This window comes from Polyodon spathula, chromosome 20, assembly GCF_017654505.1.
Source record: "Polyodon spathula isolate WHYD16114869_AA chromosome 20, ASM1765450v1, whole genome shotgun sequence".
Lineage (NCBI taxonomy): Eukaryota > Metazoa > Chordata > Actinopteri > Acipenseriformes > Polyodontidae > Polyodon > Polyodon spathula.
Genome location: NC_054553.1, coordinates 4,529,913 through 4,547,137, shown reverse-complemented (window position 1 = coordinate 4,547,137; position 17,225 = coordinate 4,529,913). Strand labels below are relative to the sequence as shown.

General features: G+C 42.9%; 1 protein-coding gene across 3 annotated transcripts; it reads left to right on the top strand.

The window, feature by feature from the left end:
* Nucleotides 1-2,483: 2,483 nt before the first annotated feature.
* Nucleotides 2,484-15,739, top strand: LOC121295797 (ligand of Numb protein X 2-like). Of its 3 annotated transcripts, none has more exons than XM_041220850.1 (10): nucleotides 2,484-2,640; nucleotides 4,909-5,442; nucleotides 6,251-6,468; nucleotides 8,772-8,968; nucleotides 11,272-11,637; nucleotides 11,855-12,010; nucleotides 13,314-13,488; nucleotides 13,793-14,036; nucleotides 14,313-14,471; nucleotides 15,028-15,739. In XM_041220850.1, exons 2-10 carry the CDS (start codon nucleotides 5,057-5,059, stop codon nucleotides 15,161-15,163), a joined length of 2,037 nt encoding a protein of 678 aa, XP_041076784.1. In that variant the 5' UTR covers nucleotides 2,484-2,640; nucleotides 4,909-5,056; the 3' UTR covers nucleotides 15,164-15,739. The 3 variants fall into 3 exon arrangements, with proteins under 3 accessions (XP_041076784.1, XP_041076786.1, XP_041076785.1); XM_041220852.1 differs by lacking the exon at nucleotides 2,484-2,640 and adding an exon at nucleotides 3,597-3,623; XM_041220851.1 differs by lacking the exon at nucleotides 2,484-2,640 and adding an exon at nucleotides 4,083-4,231.
* Nucleotides 15,740-17,225: the final 1,486 nt, after the last annotated feature.

The window sequence follows — 17,225 nt, the reverse complement described above, 5'->3', positions numbered from 1 at the left end:
TGGGAGATTCATGATCAATTATCTGCTGTTCTACATAGTTCCACTGCCTCAGTATCATACAGCAGAATGAACACAGCAGTGTTTTTTGTAAGGGATTTTAGACGAGGACAGTAAAACACACAATACAGTAAAAATGTTTATATATATATATATATATATATATATATATATATATATATATATATATATATATATATATACACACACACGTCACCTTTTTAACTTTTTCAGCAATTTTATTTTTAACATTATTTTAACTTAATTTGCAACACAAACACACATATAGTGGTCAAATATAGTTATTTTCTAAAGCCATTTTATGTGCCTTTAATCAATTCAATATGTAATGAATAGTATATATAAATTTAAGCCGCCTGTGAATGTGTCAAACCATGCAGATAATGTATAAGGACCCCTATTCAAAATGTATTTATTTAGTAATACGCTCAACCAAAAAGTATTTCAAATGTTGTGCCTGTAGTTCCCTCTATTGCCAGTAGGGGGTCTCCTTGTTTAGCCCCTTCAGATCAACCGATTTTATTTTGTAACAGGACAACGCCTGATTCTGAATCACGTTAATGATCAGTGATTTACTCTATTTAAAATGGTAGCATGTGGTTATATTTTCAATACCCTGTACTCAAAATTGTCATTAGCACATTTTTGACAACAATAAAAAAAAACACACCCAAGATGCCAAACCAAAACAAACAAATAAAAAAACCTGTCATTTCATTCATGTGCTTCTTTGAGTAAATAGCTTTGAGAATCTATCCCACTCTTAAATTCACTGTGTAATTTATAGTGTAATACACAGCAATGACAGACTAGTCATTAAGAGGCAATGTTTTCAGGAGAATCGATAAGCGCAATACACTACAGTAAATAGAAAAGACAGAAGAAGTTTTTAACATGTAAGCTAGTCTAGTCTATACTGGGTGACGCATAATGGACTGCTGTTGAGTTTATCTCACAATGCAGTAAAATAATAACCCATAAGTATGCAATATAATGTATTGGTTAATAATCACCACTTTTTATTTTGTTTTTTAGTACCTGATTCAATGGCTGGGGTACAATTGTATTTAACCAGTGCTATCCATATAGTGGCTTTTAACATGTACTTAAAAATAAATCAGTTTTTCCACAGCTTTTGGTTGCTGTGTTAAGCTTATTCAAAGCTGCCAATGGAATGTCGTGATTAAAATGTAACGCTGGTGCACAATACAGAAAGGAAGCAATGCAAGATGAAAGTATGTGTGTGGAATACATCCAGATCTGCCATATGCCTGCAGGGGATCTTTCCTGCTGAACAATAAATTAACAAAGAACTAGGAGATCAAAAACCAAAACAGCACTTTTATGAGCGGCATCACTTCCCTTCCCCACTGCTGGGGGTGTGACAGTCACACTGTTAAACAGTCCAAAGAACTTTCAGCTCCAAACTCCAGGGCTGGTTATTAGTACTGTGCTCCTCACCAGTGTAACAGCCCCTTTCCCTCACCGCGCTCATAAAATACCTTCCTTTTTATAAATTAATGGGAATTCAACAGTCACAGTTCCTCCCGGATTAATCATGTCATGCACAAAATAATACATAGACACAAGAGTCTGTGCATAGCCTTTAAAACTAACAGACACAGCTTTGACTGTTTCTATTATATTTATGTGGTCTTTGGTTGTTTCAAACACATTTGTCTTAATTAAACAATACCAATGGCTTTCACTGTTCTTTGTAAAAAAAAATAAGTAAAAAAAAAATAACGATGTATTAAAATAATTAACAGTACCAGTATCTTTTATCATTTGAATTGTTGGTTGTCCAAACGCATAAAAGATGTAGGAATGTAGAAGGGTTGTCTTTACCAGAACTAGAAAAAGAATTGATATTGTTTTTCTGGTAGGTATCCCTCCTCACAAACGGTTACCATGGTGTTTATTTACATTCGCGACTCAGAAGTCCAGATTTTTTATTATACATGTACAGCCTTACACTCAATTGAAGCTATGTTAAATTAACTGGTTTTGTTTTTCTTGCCTGGGTTTCTTTGTAAGGAGGATGGTTAATGAAGAGGCCCAATGTTCTCCGATAATATAAGAATAACATTATATGAAAATCTTTTTTTTTTTTTTTTCCAGTGAAACTGATGTTTAATTTTTATCAAAATAAATTTGACATGTACTGCATTTACAAAAACAATTGTATTTATTTAACGCTCATCAAAATTCACAAAAAGCTACCATGGTGTTTATTCGAATCGCACTTACCAGTAGTTGCTTTATGTGTCTAGATTTTATAACAGTATTTCACTCTAATTATTGTCTCAGAAAATGCTAGCACAGATTGGCACGACGCTTTCACTCAACGGTGCATGCAAATATTACTGCATCTTCAACATTAATCAAAAAACAAGCACCAAACTACACTGGCTACACTATGCACTGGTTTAAGGGCGCCGTTTTCCTAACTCATTTGGAACTATTTAAACAATTTTCATACATGCAAATTGTAGGAGGGATCTGTTTAATTTAACGATTACCTGAGTGGACTTCCTGAAACGTCAGTTCCTATTTCTGTGGTCTGAAACTGGGAAAAATGAACATACGGTAACACCTGAAACTCGGCGCATAGATACACAGGTAAGAGTATTTTTTTAATTAGATTTTTTTTTTTTTTTTTTTTCCCCCCCCATCAGTCGATTTTTATTGTTATCAGTTAGAAATGACCTGGAAGTATCTGTATATTGTGTTTCTTTGTAACTTTGGGAGAGACGCTCGAGTAAGTTTCGGTCAAGCAGGTGAGACAGGTAGTATATTGTATCTTGGTTTTACTCATTATCCCCAGCGGGTAGTGCTTTTATTTTAACGTGACTGTGATATGTAGTCGCTTGGTCGGTCAGTTGAGTCCATGTTAACTATAAATTGTTTAAATTGTCGCCCTTTTGTAACAAAGCAATCCTTTCTGAAAGTGGCACGTTTGAAACCCGTTTGCTTGCTTTTAGGTATAGTAATGGGTTTCTTTGTTTACATCTTATTATCCGTTGTTTCTGTGTGTTTTAATTGCAGTTATGCAATTGTTTCCTTATTAGAACATGTGTTGAATTGTGTGCCTGGCACATGCTTGTTTCTAATCTCAACACATTGTTAGATGAGAATAGTCCTTCATTAACCTCTACCCTGTCAGTTCTGATCGTCTGTTTGGTAGGCAGCGAAGTTGGCATTTATCTATACCTAAGATATGATTTACAGAAATGCCCCCCCCTCCCCCTCCCCCCCCCCCTCCCCCCCCCACCTTGTCGTCGTGCACTGACTCACTGACCATGGCACTGTTGTTGTTTACTCTGGGAGACCAGGATGTAAACATTCACACCCAGGTAGCAGTGTGACCAGAGTGAGAAAATGAACCATTTCTCTGTGTGTGTGCGGGCTGGGGACATCAGCCCAACTGTGTAATGCTTTCCATTTACTTTTTGTACAATAAAAATATTATTTGTTTGTTTATTGTTATTTATTTAGCAGCCGCCTTTTATCCAAGGCAACTTAGAGACTAGGGTGTGTGAACTGTGCATCAGCTGCAGAGTCACTCACAGCAGCCTCTCACCCGAAAGACGGAGCACAAGGAGGTAAGGTGACTTGCTCAGGGTCACACTGATAGAACAAAAAGGTTGTAGCTGCCCAACATCCACACCATATCCCTAAAGGATGAAATACTTACAGCATTGGTTTGTGTGTGTGTGTATATTTAATGTGGAAAGTGCATAACACCCTTTATTGAAGGGAAATTCCAGTAAGTGTGATGCAGCATCACATTACTGTACTGGCTGTGAGAGATCCATAACTAATTCACCAGGCGTTAGCAACCCGACAACTGTACCCATAATACCAGGTGCACAGTCTTGTAGGAGAAATGTGAAATGAATTATAGTCTTGCAGTGGAATACAAAAAAGTATGGATACTGTATTCTCAATGAGTGATGCAATAGCTGGGCTGCACTGTCATGCAGCTTGTGTGGCTCTCAGGCTGGGAGAGACAGCAGAGATCCTTTCTCCCCCTCCACCTGATCATGTGTGTGTGAATAATGCAGGAGCCTGCACTCCATTGCTTCTGTCTGAGGTGTAGGGGTTTGGTTTCAGCCAGGCAGCAGCCAGAACCAACTATTGAGTTACTTGTTCCCATGCAACCACTGTGCACATAGCAACGCTGGCAGTGTGCTAGGTAGGCTGAAAAGGGGTGAGTACATTTTATTTCTTCCTTGTAGATATCAAAAGCTGATTTGCTATTGCGGATCGATGGGTGAACTTTTCTAATTTGGATGTAAAACGGAGCACTTCAGAAGTCATAATCCCTAAAGTGGTTCCATGCCATGCTGAAGTGATGTAATAGGCTTTGTTTGTGTTCTTTCACCTGTTTTTCATGGAAAGAAATTCAGCTGATGCCTATGCTTGACATAACAGGTTTGCTGTGTTTCCTACACACCTGACTGCAAACCCAATTCCAAATGCAGCAAAGAGCAGGACTCCTCTGATTGTGTTCAGCAGCTTTGGTAGTAATTCTGTTTTTGTCGTTGTCGGCTTCAAACTCGCTATCTTATAGGATGTCTTAGTGTTTCTTAGTAAAGACGGTTGTCAATGTGGAAACAATATTATATCGTAAAGTTGGTTTAGGGAATGGTAATGTTAAAATGGCTATTACATAGTGGACATTTTTCATGGTATCAACGCCTTATTTGCTGAGCTATTGTGTCTTGCTCCACATACTTTGAATGTAGGTTGGCTTCTTTTTTTTATTAAAAAAAGGTGCTGACACCTGATTGGCTGAGCCATCATTGTTTGTTTTATCTAGCCTGACTAAAATTCAAGAAACATTGCACACAAATTGATGTGCCTTGTTTGTCTTTCTCCTTCCAGAAACGCACAATGAGCCCTTTCTGTTGTCCTTTTTGTTAACTTTACTACAAACCCCGGGATGCTGAGGCACCCAAGAATCCTGCTTAACAAAGAAGAATTTCCAGTGTTTCGCTGAAAGAGAGAAGCTGGACTAACTCTATTGGCCACCATGACAGAGCACAGGAGCCAGGCCCTGAAGACTCTCAGCCAGCTCTGTGCGGAGTGTGGCCAGAGTCACGTGGCATCTGAGAACCACCTGTATGACTACCAGGACGAGGTGGATGACGAGCTGTCCTGCCTCATCTGCCTGCAGCCCTTGCTGTGCCCCACGGACACTCCATGTGGGCACACGTACTGCTTCAAGTGCTTGGAGAATTTTCTGAGGGAGCAGGACTTTTGCCCCGTGGACCGGCAGAAGCTCTACCTGCGGCAATGCCGGCGGTCCAGCCTGCTGGTCAGGAACCTGCTGGACAAGCTGGCGGTGCTGTGCCCCTTTCAGAAGGACTGCGGGCAGAAGATGCAGCGGTGTGAGCTGGAGCTTCACCTCCGGAACAGGTGAGGCAGGTTTGTGATGAGGGGGTGGGACAGCAAAACCAGCACGGACTGGAGCTGCTTAGTAAGAGTTGCTGTGGCTGTACAGGAAACCCCTTTTGAACGCGGTGCTTAAACATTTCTATAATGTAAGCACCTGTTTTAATGATCTAAACCACAGCAGATATATATATATATATATATATATACTGGCATCCTGTCTCTACATTAATCCCTGTTGTGTTATTCTTAATGAATACATGCAGCTATTGGAATAAATGGTGTTTTTACTTTCAGTAGACTGATTGGGAATGTAAAGAAGTAGGAAGGTCTGCTGTGTGAAAGTTGCTGAGCTATGAAAGGAATGGGAGTGTGCATGAGTTTTGTGGAACGCTGCATTGAGTTATATGGAGATGTTTTGTTTTTTCTCATTGGGAAGCAGCCATGTGAACGATGCGAAGGGAGGGGAGCTTTCGCTGATCATTCATTTGCAAGGACTCGAACACTGTTCTTTTGAACTTTCACTTTGTGTACAGGAGTCTTCTAGAACCTCACCTATTACCTTCTCTTACTGTCTTACCCTACTCTTCTACTCTTTTCATCTCAAATTCTCTTGCATTACAAATATATCCATGTCATCAAGACAGCAATGATAGACTTCTAGGGAATGGGTGGTTTGGCAGATGAAAAAGTTTCACTACTTATTTCCATCCTTGGTATATTGTCTTTCAAAACCAGGATTCCTGATTTATTTTTTTTTTAGCAACTAAACACAGCAAGAGACACAAACTCCCAAACATGCTTTTTTTTTTTTGTTTTGTTTTGTTTTTAGGTGCCCAGGCTTTAAGAAACTGCGAGACGAAGCAGAGAGGAGGAAGAGGCCCCACTGGACCGAGGTGAAGCCGGTCCGAGCCGGGGGGGAGCAGTCCGTGGAGGCTGTTCCACCACTGCCTGCCCCTCCCCTGGCTGCTGGGAGGGCCACCCCCGGGGCGTCCCAGGGCACCCGTCAGCCAGCACTGGTGAACCCAGCATTCGAGGAGAGCGAGGACGGTAAGCACTGCAAACTGATCCTCTATCGGAAAGCCATGGGCTGTTTAAGCCCATATGCCAGCTATAGGCCACTTTAAAAGTCTCGTGTGGACTGCCTGTCCCCCATGTTCGCACTGTATATTCTCTAGTGTATTGAGAGTATTACATTAGTAGTACTGCACCAAGATGAAATGTCCGATTCATTGTGTTCATGTGGCTTTATTGCTTACAAGACCACACTTACTTATAACCACACCCATATGGGTATTATGAGGCACCAGGAGTGGCTGAACAACTCGAATACTTCAAGGAGCGAGGGATCACGCTACAGGGATTTTGACAACGGACTGACTTAAATTTTGCAGAGGAAGGGAGGTGGGTTTTTGTAGATCCGATAACAATACGTGTTTACTTGAAAGCAAGCAATCCTGACACCTCCTCCTGCTTTTAAAGTGTGCGTTTGTTTTAAGGGCATTTAAACCAGTCACTGCCTACAGGTCTGGAAGACACTGTAATCCTTTATTTTTTGTTAGGCAGAAAGGGCATTGTTTTGACACGCAACACTTCTGTAATGTAATGCTGCACGGTTACGGTTTGGTACTTAGTTTTTAGTTTCTGACTGCATCTTGCCTGGGGTCACATTTGTTTATTGTTCTTTCTTCACACACCGTAAATCCATTATCTGAACACTGGTACATTGGAAGCGACGGGATGGGCTTCTGAAGCTACTGTGCCACCTGGCTATGGGAACAGTGATCAAAACAAGTGAAGGGGTGTTCTGGAACTGCAGCTGATGTCACTTTGTCTTGCTGACAACGGGTCCTGCCTGAAGCCACTGCAGGATTCATTCTTACCTCTGCCTAGACTGAGAGCACGCAGCACACTTATTTGATGGACTTGCTGTATTTGTGCTGTGTCAAGGTTTAAAAGGCTCTTGTCAGATCTGCGTCTCTCATATCAGAATCATCTGGGAGAGGACCCTGTTCGGTTTAGCGATTTTAAGTACAGACAGTAATCGTGAAGTGCCACACTAAAAATGCCTTGTCTGGTCTTTGGTCTTCTTGTTTGATTCTCTCTCCATTTTTATATTTTATACAAATTGAAAATAATTCTCATAGAATTGCGATTGAGGTTTGGTTTCTGGTATTACATCAGCTGGTTCTGATGTAAAGGTTAGCTTCTATTTCTGTAGTCCATATTAGTGTGTTGTCCATGTCGTCGCCATGATGTTTTCCCTCAACCTTTATGTTGGTTAATGAAACACTTCATGGTGTTGATGGCCTGTGACTGCAGTGTCACTAGACGAGGTCAAGTGTGTGTATCCTGGCTTCGATTCTCGGAGGATCTACACTGACCAGCTGTCCCTGCTTTACGCAGGTGTGCTACTAGTCCAAAGGACTCGTACCTTTTGAAACTTGCTAGTCCTGATGTGAGGTACCTAACCACAAATACACCCCATTAGAAAATTGACTTCCCTGCATTTTTTTAACGCAAGACTGAACATGAGAGTAAGTGTGTGCATTTGTTTTAAGTACTCGCCCAGAGGATTACTGAGATACAGAGACATCAGCTAGTCCTCATCATATTTAATTTGCCACGGGCGAGCATGTTACTAACCCTGGTGTTGGCTGAGACGCTAAGGAAACGCTTGCAGGTTTGTTTTTGTGTTCATGTTGTGCCGCAGTGTTTATGACTGGCACTGTTTATTTGCCGTTCAGACTGTGTGCCTGTGAGTGAATCTTTTGCTGGTGCTATGCAGTGTTTTGACCCTCTGATTTGAACTGGCCATTGGTCTAGTGCAAATCTTTAGGGTCTTCTTTCAAATGTGGACCCTTGTGCACTGATCGTGTTGAGTGTGATAACTGCCATCACTTTAATACTGACACTGAGGGCCGTATTTTCAAAGGGCTTATTCCAGTCTTTAATTGAACCAAAAAGATATATACATATGTGTGTTCTACTTGCTCTACATTATAGGAAGTGTGTTTTACACAAGAACACGTGCCAATATATATGAGACAATTGGTCCCTGAAAAAGGTATGCAGCACCTTCACCTTTGGCAGTTCTCCAAGTCAGTGAAATAATACCCAGGGATTGCGTTATCTACAGTGAAACTTTAGAAGACACTCCTACAAATTTTTCCTTTGTGCACAAGAGATTGACAAAGTCGGTCTGTCTCAGCCATGAAAATGAAGGTACTGTGGTAGCGATGGCTCGGTTCTTTCTTGTTTTTGGATCTCCCTTGAACTGTGTATTGCATGGTCCAGGCCACCCTTTATTATTTAGATGTATTTGAATGCCGTTTTGTTCCTGTTTCTTCCAGACTCTCGCCAGCGGTCGAGCATTGTGGCAGAAACGAATGTGATTGAGCTCCGTCGGGATAACCCAGAGGAGATGCTGGGGATCCGGATTGTGGGGGGGAAGGACACCCCTCTCGGGAACGTCGTGATTCAGGAGATCTTGAGAAACTCCCTGGCTGCCCGAGATGGAAGACTGGCCCCTGGAGATCACATCCTGGAGGTAAAGACCATGTTCTACTTCCCTTCCTATCGTTCGGTGTGCCTTCCTGGGTGATCTCTGTACCAGCGGTGGGTCAGGAGTAGCTTCAGGTTTCTGAGTTACCAGAAACCTTGTTGCATTTCCCTGTGTTTGTTCACTTGACATTCCCCTTTGTGGTACTGTAAAGGATCGCTGCTTGAGGTCTTGCTGTATAGTACCCTGTACAATAGTACTGTATCATTTGTCCTCGCAGGCTAAATGCTTTGGTAGTTTAAGTGAAGAAGAGAAAGTGACCATTGGCCAAGGGTCGAGTCGGTTTACTGGCTGTTCATGTGTCACAGGGCCATAACTATCATGTACTGACTGATTGCTACTAGGTCGTACAAGTTGTCACGTCGGATACAAAATCCAGTACCGATCCCATTTATGGGTAATAAAAAAAATAAAAAATAAAAACAGTTCTGTAGCCCTTGAACCATAGTGAGTTACGAAGCATGAACCGTGTGTGTGTGTGTATGTATGTATGTGTATGTGTATGTGTATGTGTATGTGTGTGTGTATGTATATATATGTGTGTGTGTGTGTGTGTGTGTGTGTGTGTGTATGTATATGTATATATATATATATATATATATATATATATATATATATATATATATATAAAATGCAGAGATGCTGAATCTCTGGTCCCTTGGTGTGCCCAGCTGTTGCTCTATTATTGTAGTTTTGTATTCAGTGAACTGCTGCCCACAACATACGTTCATGTATATTTTGATGCATGATTGTACTGCTTGCTTTAGTTTGTTTCCTCGCTTCTGCTTGCTTGTTAAGGCTTGCGTTGGAAAATGCTCAGCTAAATCCTGCGGCATGACAGATCTTATAAAACACACACAAACAAAGGCATCTGTGTGACTCCTTGTGCTTGGAATTGATCCCTTTTTAATCAGGGTAGGAATCATCCGTCTGCTGATGAGTTGAGATGGGGATTAAAGTTGTAGTTTTGAGTCACGATGAAAAGAAATGTATTCGTTTCTAGCCCAGGGGTGTTTCAATTCAGTGAAAGAAACTGAAGAGGAGTCTCTGTCCTTTACAGCTTCCCGTCGCCTGTGTGTATTTGTAAAGGCTTGTTTGTTTTCCTTCAGTAGTCCTGACCTTAACTGCATGATGCAGCCCTGCAGCCTCTAGTGTTTCCTTACAGTTCCCTCATCTAGTTTGCACATGGGGTAAAATATCCCCGCCTCAGTCTAATGAAGTGCTTGCAGAGCTATGATGCTGCAATACCAGCGATTCATTTTTACCAGCACAACAGAGTCCCTGATGTCAGCTTTCTTCAATGCACTCCACATTTTAGTTTTTAAAGCAGACAAGCTGGTCTGCATTCCCCACAAGTAGTTTCAGCTGACACAAGCTTCCTCCTCTATTGAAACCTGCTTGCCACAGTCACCTTGTTAGAAGCAACCCTGGAAGCAAAACAGAAATGAAAGCTCTGCAAAGCTAATATTTGAAACCAGGAGATTAAAGCTTGGCGACCTTCCTGAATTTGTAAAAGCTACCCCTTTAAAAATCAAAAAGTAAAAGGCTGTTTGCCAATACGCCTTCTAGTCTCTTTCCAGTCTACTCACGTTCTGCCTTCCCTTCTCTTTAACCCCTCGCTGGGCTGGATTAACTGGCATGGGTAAGTAGCTCTGACAGCACATTCAGATTAGTGCAGAGAAATCTTGCCTGTGTTTTTGTCGGAAGCCTGCATTAGCTGTACTTGAACCCAGTCCAATAGCAGTGAGTAACATCAGTCTTTGGGCTTGTTGGTATGAGATATGAACTGGTTTTATCCAGGTGTTAAGATATTTAACATTCACAGAGCAAGCCAGTCCTTTTATTTTGACATTTCTTTAAAAGGACTTCACATCTAGGAATGCTGGGTGTAAAATATAGTCCCTGTGCTAGATAAACTGCAATGAAACCAGTTACAAAACAAACTGAAAGGTTACTTGATTTTATGATGTTTCCAATTCCCTGAAAAAAAAAAAAACTTGCAAAAGATCAGGTGTGTGTTTGCTGATGTCTGATTGGCTACGCTGTTGAAGGCAACGTTGTGGAGGAACTGTTTGCCCAAATTCGTTGCAACCTTGTCCCAAGTGTCTGTGCAAAAGGTTGTTCCTCATCATGTGGCAGTAATGGTGTTTTTTCACAGTACTGACGCTGGCTTAGCTGTAGGTTGTATCTTTGAAACCAGCGCATTAACTAATCTTTGCCATTGAAATGTTATGTGATGTGTATGTCTTTGACTGGGTATGTTAATCCGCTGCGTGCGTCCTGTTTTGCAGGTGAATGACATCAACATGGCCAACGTGCCTCACAGACAGGCTATCGCAGTGCTATGGCAGCCCTGCCCCGTGGTCTGGCTGACAGTGATGCAGGAGAAGGGCTTTTCCCCCTGGAGCTCCCCGCCAGAGCAGACTCCCCCCCAGGGAAGAGTGATCCAGGTGACTCTGATCAAGAGGGACAGCTCGGAGCCGCTGGGGATCAAGCTGGTCCGCAAACCTGCCGAGACCGGGGTCTTCATCCTGGACCTGCTGCCAGGGGGCCTGGCCGCCAAGGATGGCAAGCTTCGGGATGACGACAAGGTGCTGGCCATCAACGGGAACAATCTGAGGCATGGGACCCCTGAGACCGCTGCACAGATCATCCAGGTACTAGAACACCCAGGATGTAGGGGAAAGAACCGCCAACATGCGTCAAACTCGCTTTGCATGGAAACGCGGGTAGAGCGGGGGTTCAGGAGGAATGCAGGAGAACCCGGCTCCGCTCGGGTTGGCTGTCAATCTATTGGAAACAAGCTAGGAGATTCCCACCTGTCCTCATCAGGACTGGGATGTAATACAGAGATCCTGTGCTTGTTACGTGCAGTCCAGCGAGACGAGGGTGAACTTCGTGGTGTTGAGGCAGGGAGAGGAGCCCGGGAGAGAGACCCCTGAGGAGGGAGGATCGAGCAGCGAGGGGCCCAACCGATCCCAGAGGAGACCCGAGCTGCAGCACTGCCGTCGCCGCACCACCTTCCAGAAGGTGAGGAAACGGTTGTCACCCCTCTGTAAGGACTTGCACAGCTGTTCACAGTGCAGGAACGCAGGGGGGAAACCTGTGAGCAATGCAATCCCTTTACGTGTCGTTATGCGAAAAATAGCTATTAATTCTAAAATGAATAAGAAACAACTTTGGACGACTCGCAAGCACATACATTAAATGTCAGTTGTTCATTTTTGGTTTGGTTACATTTATTAGGTGCAAAAAAAAAAAAAAAAATGTGCCAATGATGAATTAGCTTGAAGAATCTAACCCTCTTCTAGTGACATTTTCCTGAATCACCCCTTCTTTTCATTTCAACATGCATTGCTATAAATCCTTGGAAATAGTTTTTGCCTGTTTTTATAATAAGCCACAGAGTTTAAGCCAGTGGCTGTATTAATGAAATTCCAATCCCAGAGCATTAGCTTCATGATAGTGAGGACACACCACAGTGCTTGTCTGAAGGGACACCTGCTGGGAGAATCTGGTACTGCAGAAGTTTGTCATTCTTTCTAGTCCCAGCCAGTCGGAGCATGTTCATTTTTAGCATGGTGTGCTGGTGTTTCTGTTTAGGGGTACCTGAGGTTTTGTCTCCTTTTTTTTCCTTTTAAATAAATCAAGCAGGAACTGACTTGCAGACCACCATAAATCCCAGTGTTGTCTTCACAGCGTGCTAGAGGCGCGTAGACACAAGATGATAGGCAAATGACCAGCACCTTAAGATGTCACGGATGTCACCTGTTGGGCTTCAGAATAGATGGTAAATGTAGCAGCGAGAGATAACATCCTCCTTGTTGTTGCTTTCTCCTGATCAAAGGGAGCTTTGTTGTTGTTGTTGTTGGTTACAGTGGCGGGAGATCAAAGGTGCTGGCAGTTTGTCTTGAGCTGCCGAGTTCATTCCTTCACCCTGTCTGAGAGCGGAGGAACTCTCCTGCTGGGAGAGGCTCAGGCCTGGAGAAGCTCAGGCAGCAGCCAGGCCCCTGGGAGTCTCGCTTCAGAGGAGACTGTGCATTTCAACATGTGCAGCTCCATTACAAGGACTTCAACATATACAACTGCAGACCAGCTTACAAATGTGGATTTGGTTAGATAGGCACTTTTATTGCTTATTTGCTATGTCATTTGCTATTTTCACTCTAATCTTGATAAAGGTGGAGTTTTACCAGTGTAACATGGGAGGGCATGAATGTGACATTCCTTTAACATTTATGAAAAGAAAATGTAGTTTTTTGTCACCCAAGTTCCTTAGCGTTTCGGGGTTCAGTTATACTGCATGTTAATGTGTGTGTTTCCGTTCCCTCAGGACCTGCCGGCTGGTTTCTCCAGTCAGGAGAAGGTGGTGTCTTTGAAGAAGGAGCCCCGCATGTCTCTGGGCATCACGATCGCAGGGGGGCGGGACAGCAGGAACAGGCTGCCTGTCCACATCACCAGCGTGCAGCCTGTGGGCTGCCTGTACCGCGATGGCAGGATCAAAGCAGGTAACTCCTCATGCCAATTCCTGCTCAAGAAGCACTAAGTGACTTTGAATTGGGCAACTGACATGATTTTTTGTGTGCATTGGAACAGTAGTTTACAAACTTCTCCCTCTTTTGAAACTAATAAGGGGGAGAAAGTCCATTACTCGTATATTATAGAAATACATTTAATAGGTAGCTTTTAATTGTATAAACAGGAAACGCAGAAGTGAGTTTGGCTGCTTGTGATGTTTCGCGATCCCTGCTCTCTGCGACGCCTGGCCTGTGTTAGAGGTGTGATTTGACCCCTGTTGTTTCTCCTGCACAGGGGACGTGCTGCTGAGCATTAACGGGGTGGATCTGACCCAGCTGACCTACGGAGAAGCGGTCTCGGCGCTGAAGACCCACGCTGCCCAGTCTGCAGTGCAGCTCCGGGTGCTGAAGACCTCGAAGGATCAGCCAGGGGATGAGCAGGAGGAGGCGATGGAAGAGGAGCAGGGGGAGGCGGAGGCAGGCAGGGAGGAGGATGGGAACTGGTCCCCGCTGTGGACCATGTGGCTGGGGTTACCTAGGTAAGCACAGATACATTAGAAACGTATCAAAGTACAGGGGTGCGTTCTGCTGCACTGAGACGTCTGTTTATATAATGATTTGTGCATAGTAAAGTACAGCGTTGTTAATGTACCTGTGTACCCCAATAATTTAGCAACTAATTAAAGGTGGCGATTGCCAGAATGCTTTTGAAATGGAAACCTAAAAACATGGTCACGCACTATAAAGTGAACTATGGGTTATGCAGGTAAAGATTAGTGTGGCGCACATCTGACTTCCTGCTTTTTGAATTTCAGCCATCTCCACTGGTGCCGTGAAATCGACCTGCAGAAGACCACCAATGAGAGCTGGGGCTTCAGTATCGTGGGCGGGTTTGAGGAAAGCCAGGGACACCAGCCCTTTTTTATCAAGACCATTGTTCCTGGAACGCCAGCTCACTTTGACGCACGGCTGAAGTGAGTCCAGTCTGTCTCTGTCTGTCTGCTTGTGTCTGTGTGCTGGTCAGGCTTCAGTGGAGTGGCTCCTTGTCTGTCAGGAGGCTGTTTCCACGTGTCTGTTTTGTACAGTAAATCCAGCAAGCTTGAGACAGGCCAATAAACCCTCACTGATATACAATCTCCTTTCATTGCAAAGCTGCCTCAAAGAGTCGCTGCTTAATAGAACTGGCTGCCTATTGTAATTAAATAAATAAATCAATAATGGCATTCCCTTTGCTACCCACTGCAAAACCTCATGTGATCAAATGAGGGTGTTGAAACATGATCGCATTAAGAGGCTTTCACAGTGTTTATTTTGATAACAGTTGTAATCTGTAATGTCCTACAAGTACTTGCGTTAACTACGTTTGTGTTGGGGGTAGGGGGGGGGGGGATTACAACATTAAACAGCAAATAATCTGCAGCAAATGGTTAACCCTGTACATAGATAATTATAACCCAGCACCACAGTTATTGGGTTTAATACCAAGGCTGTCTGCTTGCAGTAGGTGACTGATCCACCTCTTCCTTCCAGGTGCGGCGATGAGATAGTAGCGGTGAATGGAGCCACCACAGGAGGAATGAACAACTCCTCTCTCATCCCGATGATGAAGCTGCAGAAGAACAAAGTCTCTCTCACGGTGGTGTCCTGGCCAGGGAGCCTGGTCTAGCTACAAGGTCATATCTGAACTGTTGTGTTCCCATCAAACCCTTCAAGTAAACCCCACCAGTGGAGATCTGATAACCAGTAAAGCACAGTGGAGTTGCTGTAGTCATTTCTATGTTTTTAGAGGGGAATGCATTGAAGCACCTGAAGTTTCTTAATGGCAACCTTTGCAAAGTTTTAACCAACTACTGTACCTGCCAGTTTGCACATCCTTCTATCCCTACATCATCGTAATGTTTCACTTGGTTTACAACACCAGTAGATATTCAGTAACATTCAGTAGTGTTGATTGAAGTGTGGGTGGAAACTCTTGCTTTCTGGTTGCCAGTTTTACAGAAAACATTAATACCAGCTGTCTGATGTGGCTCTAGGCTTGCCAGTATGCAAGTTTAACTGACTTTGCAAGTGTGTGGTAGTAACACTGGTACTGCACTTTAGTCTTGGTGTTACAGAGCGCTGTGCAGTGTTTAACAGAAATGCATTCCTTTACCTTTGCTGCAGCAATCTATTATTTGTTTATTTAGCAGATTCCTTTATCCAAGATGACTGACAGAGACTAGGGTGTGTGAACTATGCATCAGCAACAGCGTCTCGCCTGAAAGACGGAGCACAAGGAGGTTAAGTCATGCCATGATTCAGTGAGTGAGCTGGGATTCGAACCGGGGACCTCCTGATTTAGAAGCCCTTTGCTTTAACCACTGGACCACACAGCCTCCTGGCAATAAGTTTTTCAACATTTCACTGATCTTGTTGTTCATGCATCATACATTTTAATGTGGAGCATTAGCCAGGAGATGGAGAATCTCTCCTCATGCCATCCTATTGTATCTAGGGCATTGATGGTGTACGGCAAAGGTAAAGGAATGGATTTCATGTGAACAATGCTAGGTGTTTGAAACCCACCAATAGAAATCTCCATAGTCAGCACTGGGAGGTCTTATAATCCAGCTCTGCCCTTATCAAACATGTATTCATTGTTCAGTAAACCATTGTATACATCAAGGACCATTGCCCACGATTGATTTTATAAACCAGGCTGTGTCCATGTTGCTCCATGCATACAAATGCTGATCTGGTGGCATTCGTGTGTCTCTCTTTTTTTCTCTCAATGGCGTCCAAAAGGGATTTTTGAGGAAGGACGATGAACGCTACGTAGAAGGATCAGGCCGCGCTTATTTATTTTTTTAACAAAACACAGGGAGTCAAGATAAGGGGTAGAAACTGGCACCTGGCCAGCGCTGGACATTTCCACTAATGGAATTGGAGCCTTTTGGAACTGCTGCCAGTGAAAAATAAAAATAGTTTGTAGTGTTGAGGATGGGGGGTAAGTGAGGGGGTAACTGGGGCAGAATAATCAAGGGGTATCCTGGAAAAACTTGGTAACCCTGTTTAATGATCTGTAGATGACCTATACTTGATTCATTTTAACAGCAAAGTACAGATTTTTTTTTTTGAAAACTGAAATGTTTGTGGGTTATCGAGTTTAGTATTTGAAACTACATTGGTGGTAATAAGCAAAATGACTTGAGTTTCAAATGGATGGGTTTTAGGACATACCTCGGCTGATGGACCTTTCTTTGTTTTAAGTATTGAATAACAGAAATTTTGCTTTTATGTTGCAACTTGCAATAACAAAAGAGAGGTGCCTTATTCTCTGCATACTTGAAGCTGAAAGTTTATCCACACCCTTTACCAGCCCATTGGTGGAAATGTCCTATCCTGTACGGCCAGTACAATCAGATTGCAGGGATCTGTTTCATTTTCAGAAACAATATCAAATCTACTGTGCCTTCAATCATACCCCATGGTATTTTTCCCCCAACCATTGTCACTTTATATAAACCCCTATTTGCAGCTTTAAAAGAATTGCATGTTCCTTCTACCTACTAGGCTAAATGAACTTAATTCGCGCCCAACACAGGAACCTGCACAATAATTATTCTAAAAACTTGTACAAACTTGCATTTCTTAAGCTTTTGATCCTGTTTGTATGTTATGCATTTATATAATATGTAAGTTCTTGAATTTGAGCCTCAATTTCTATGTAGCTGTACAGAGGCTTTGGT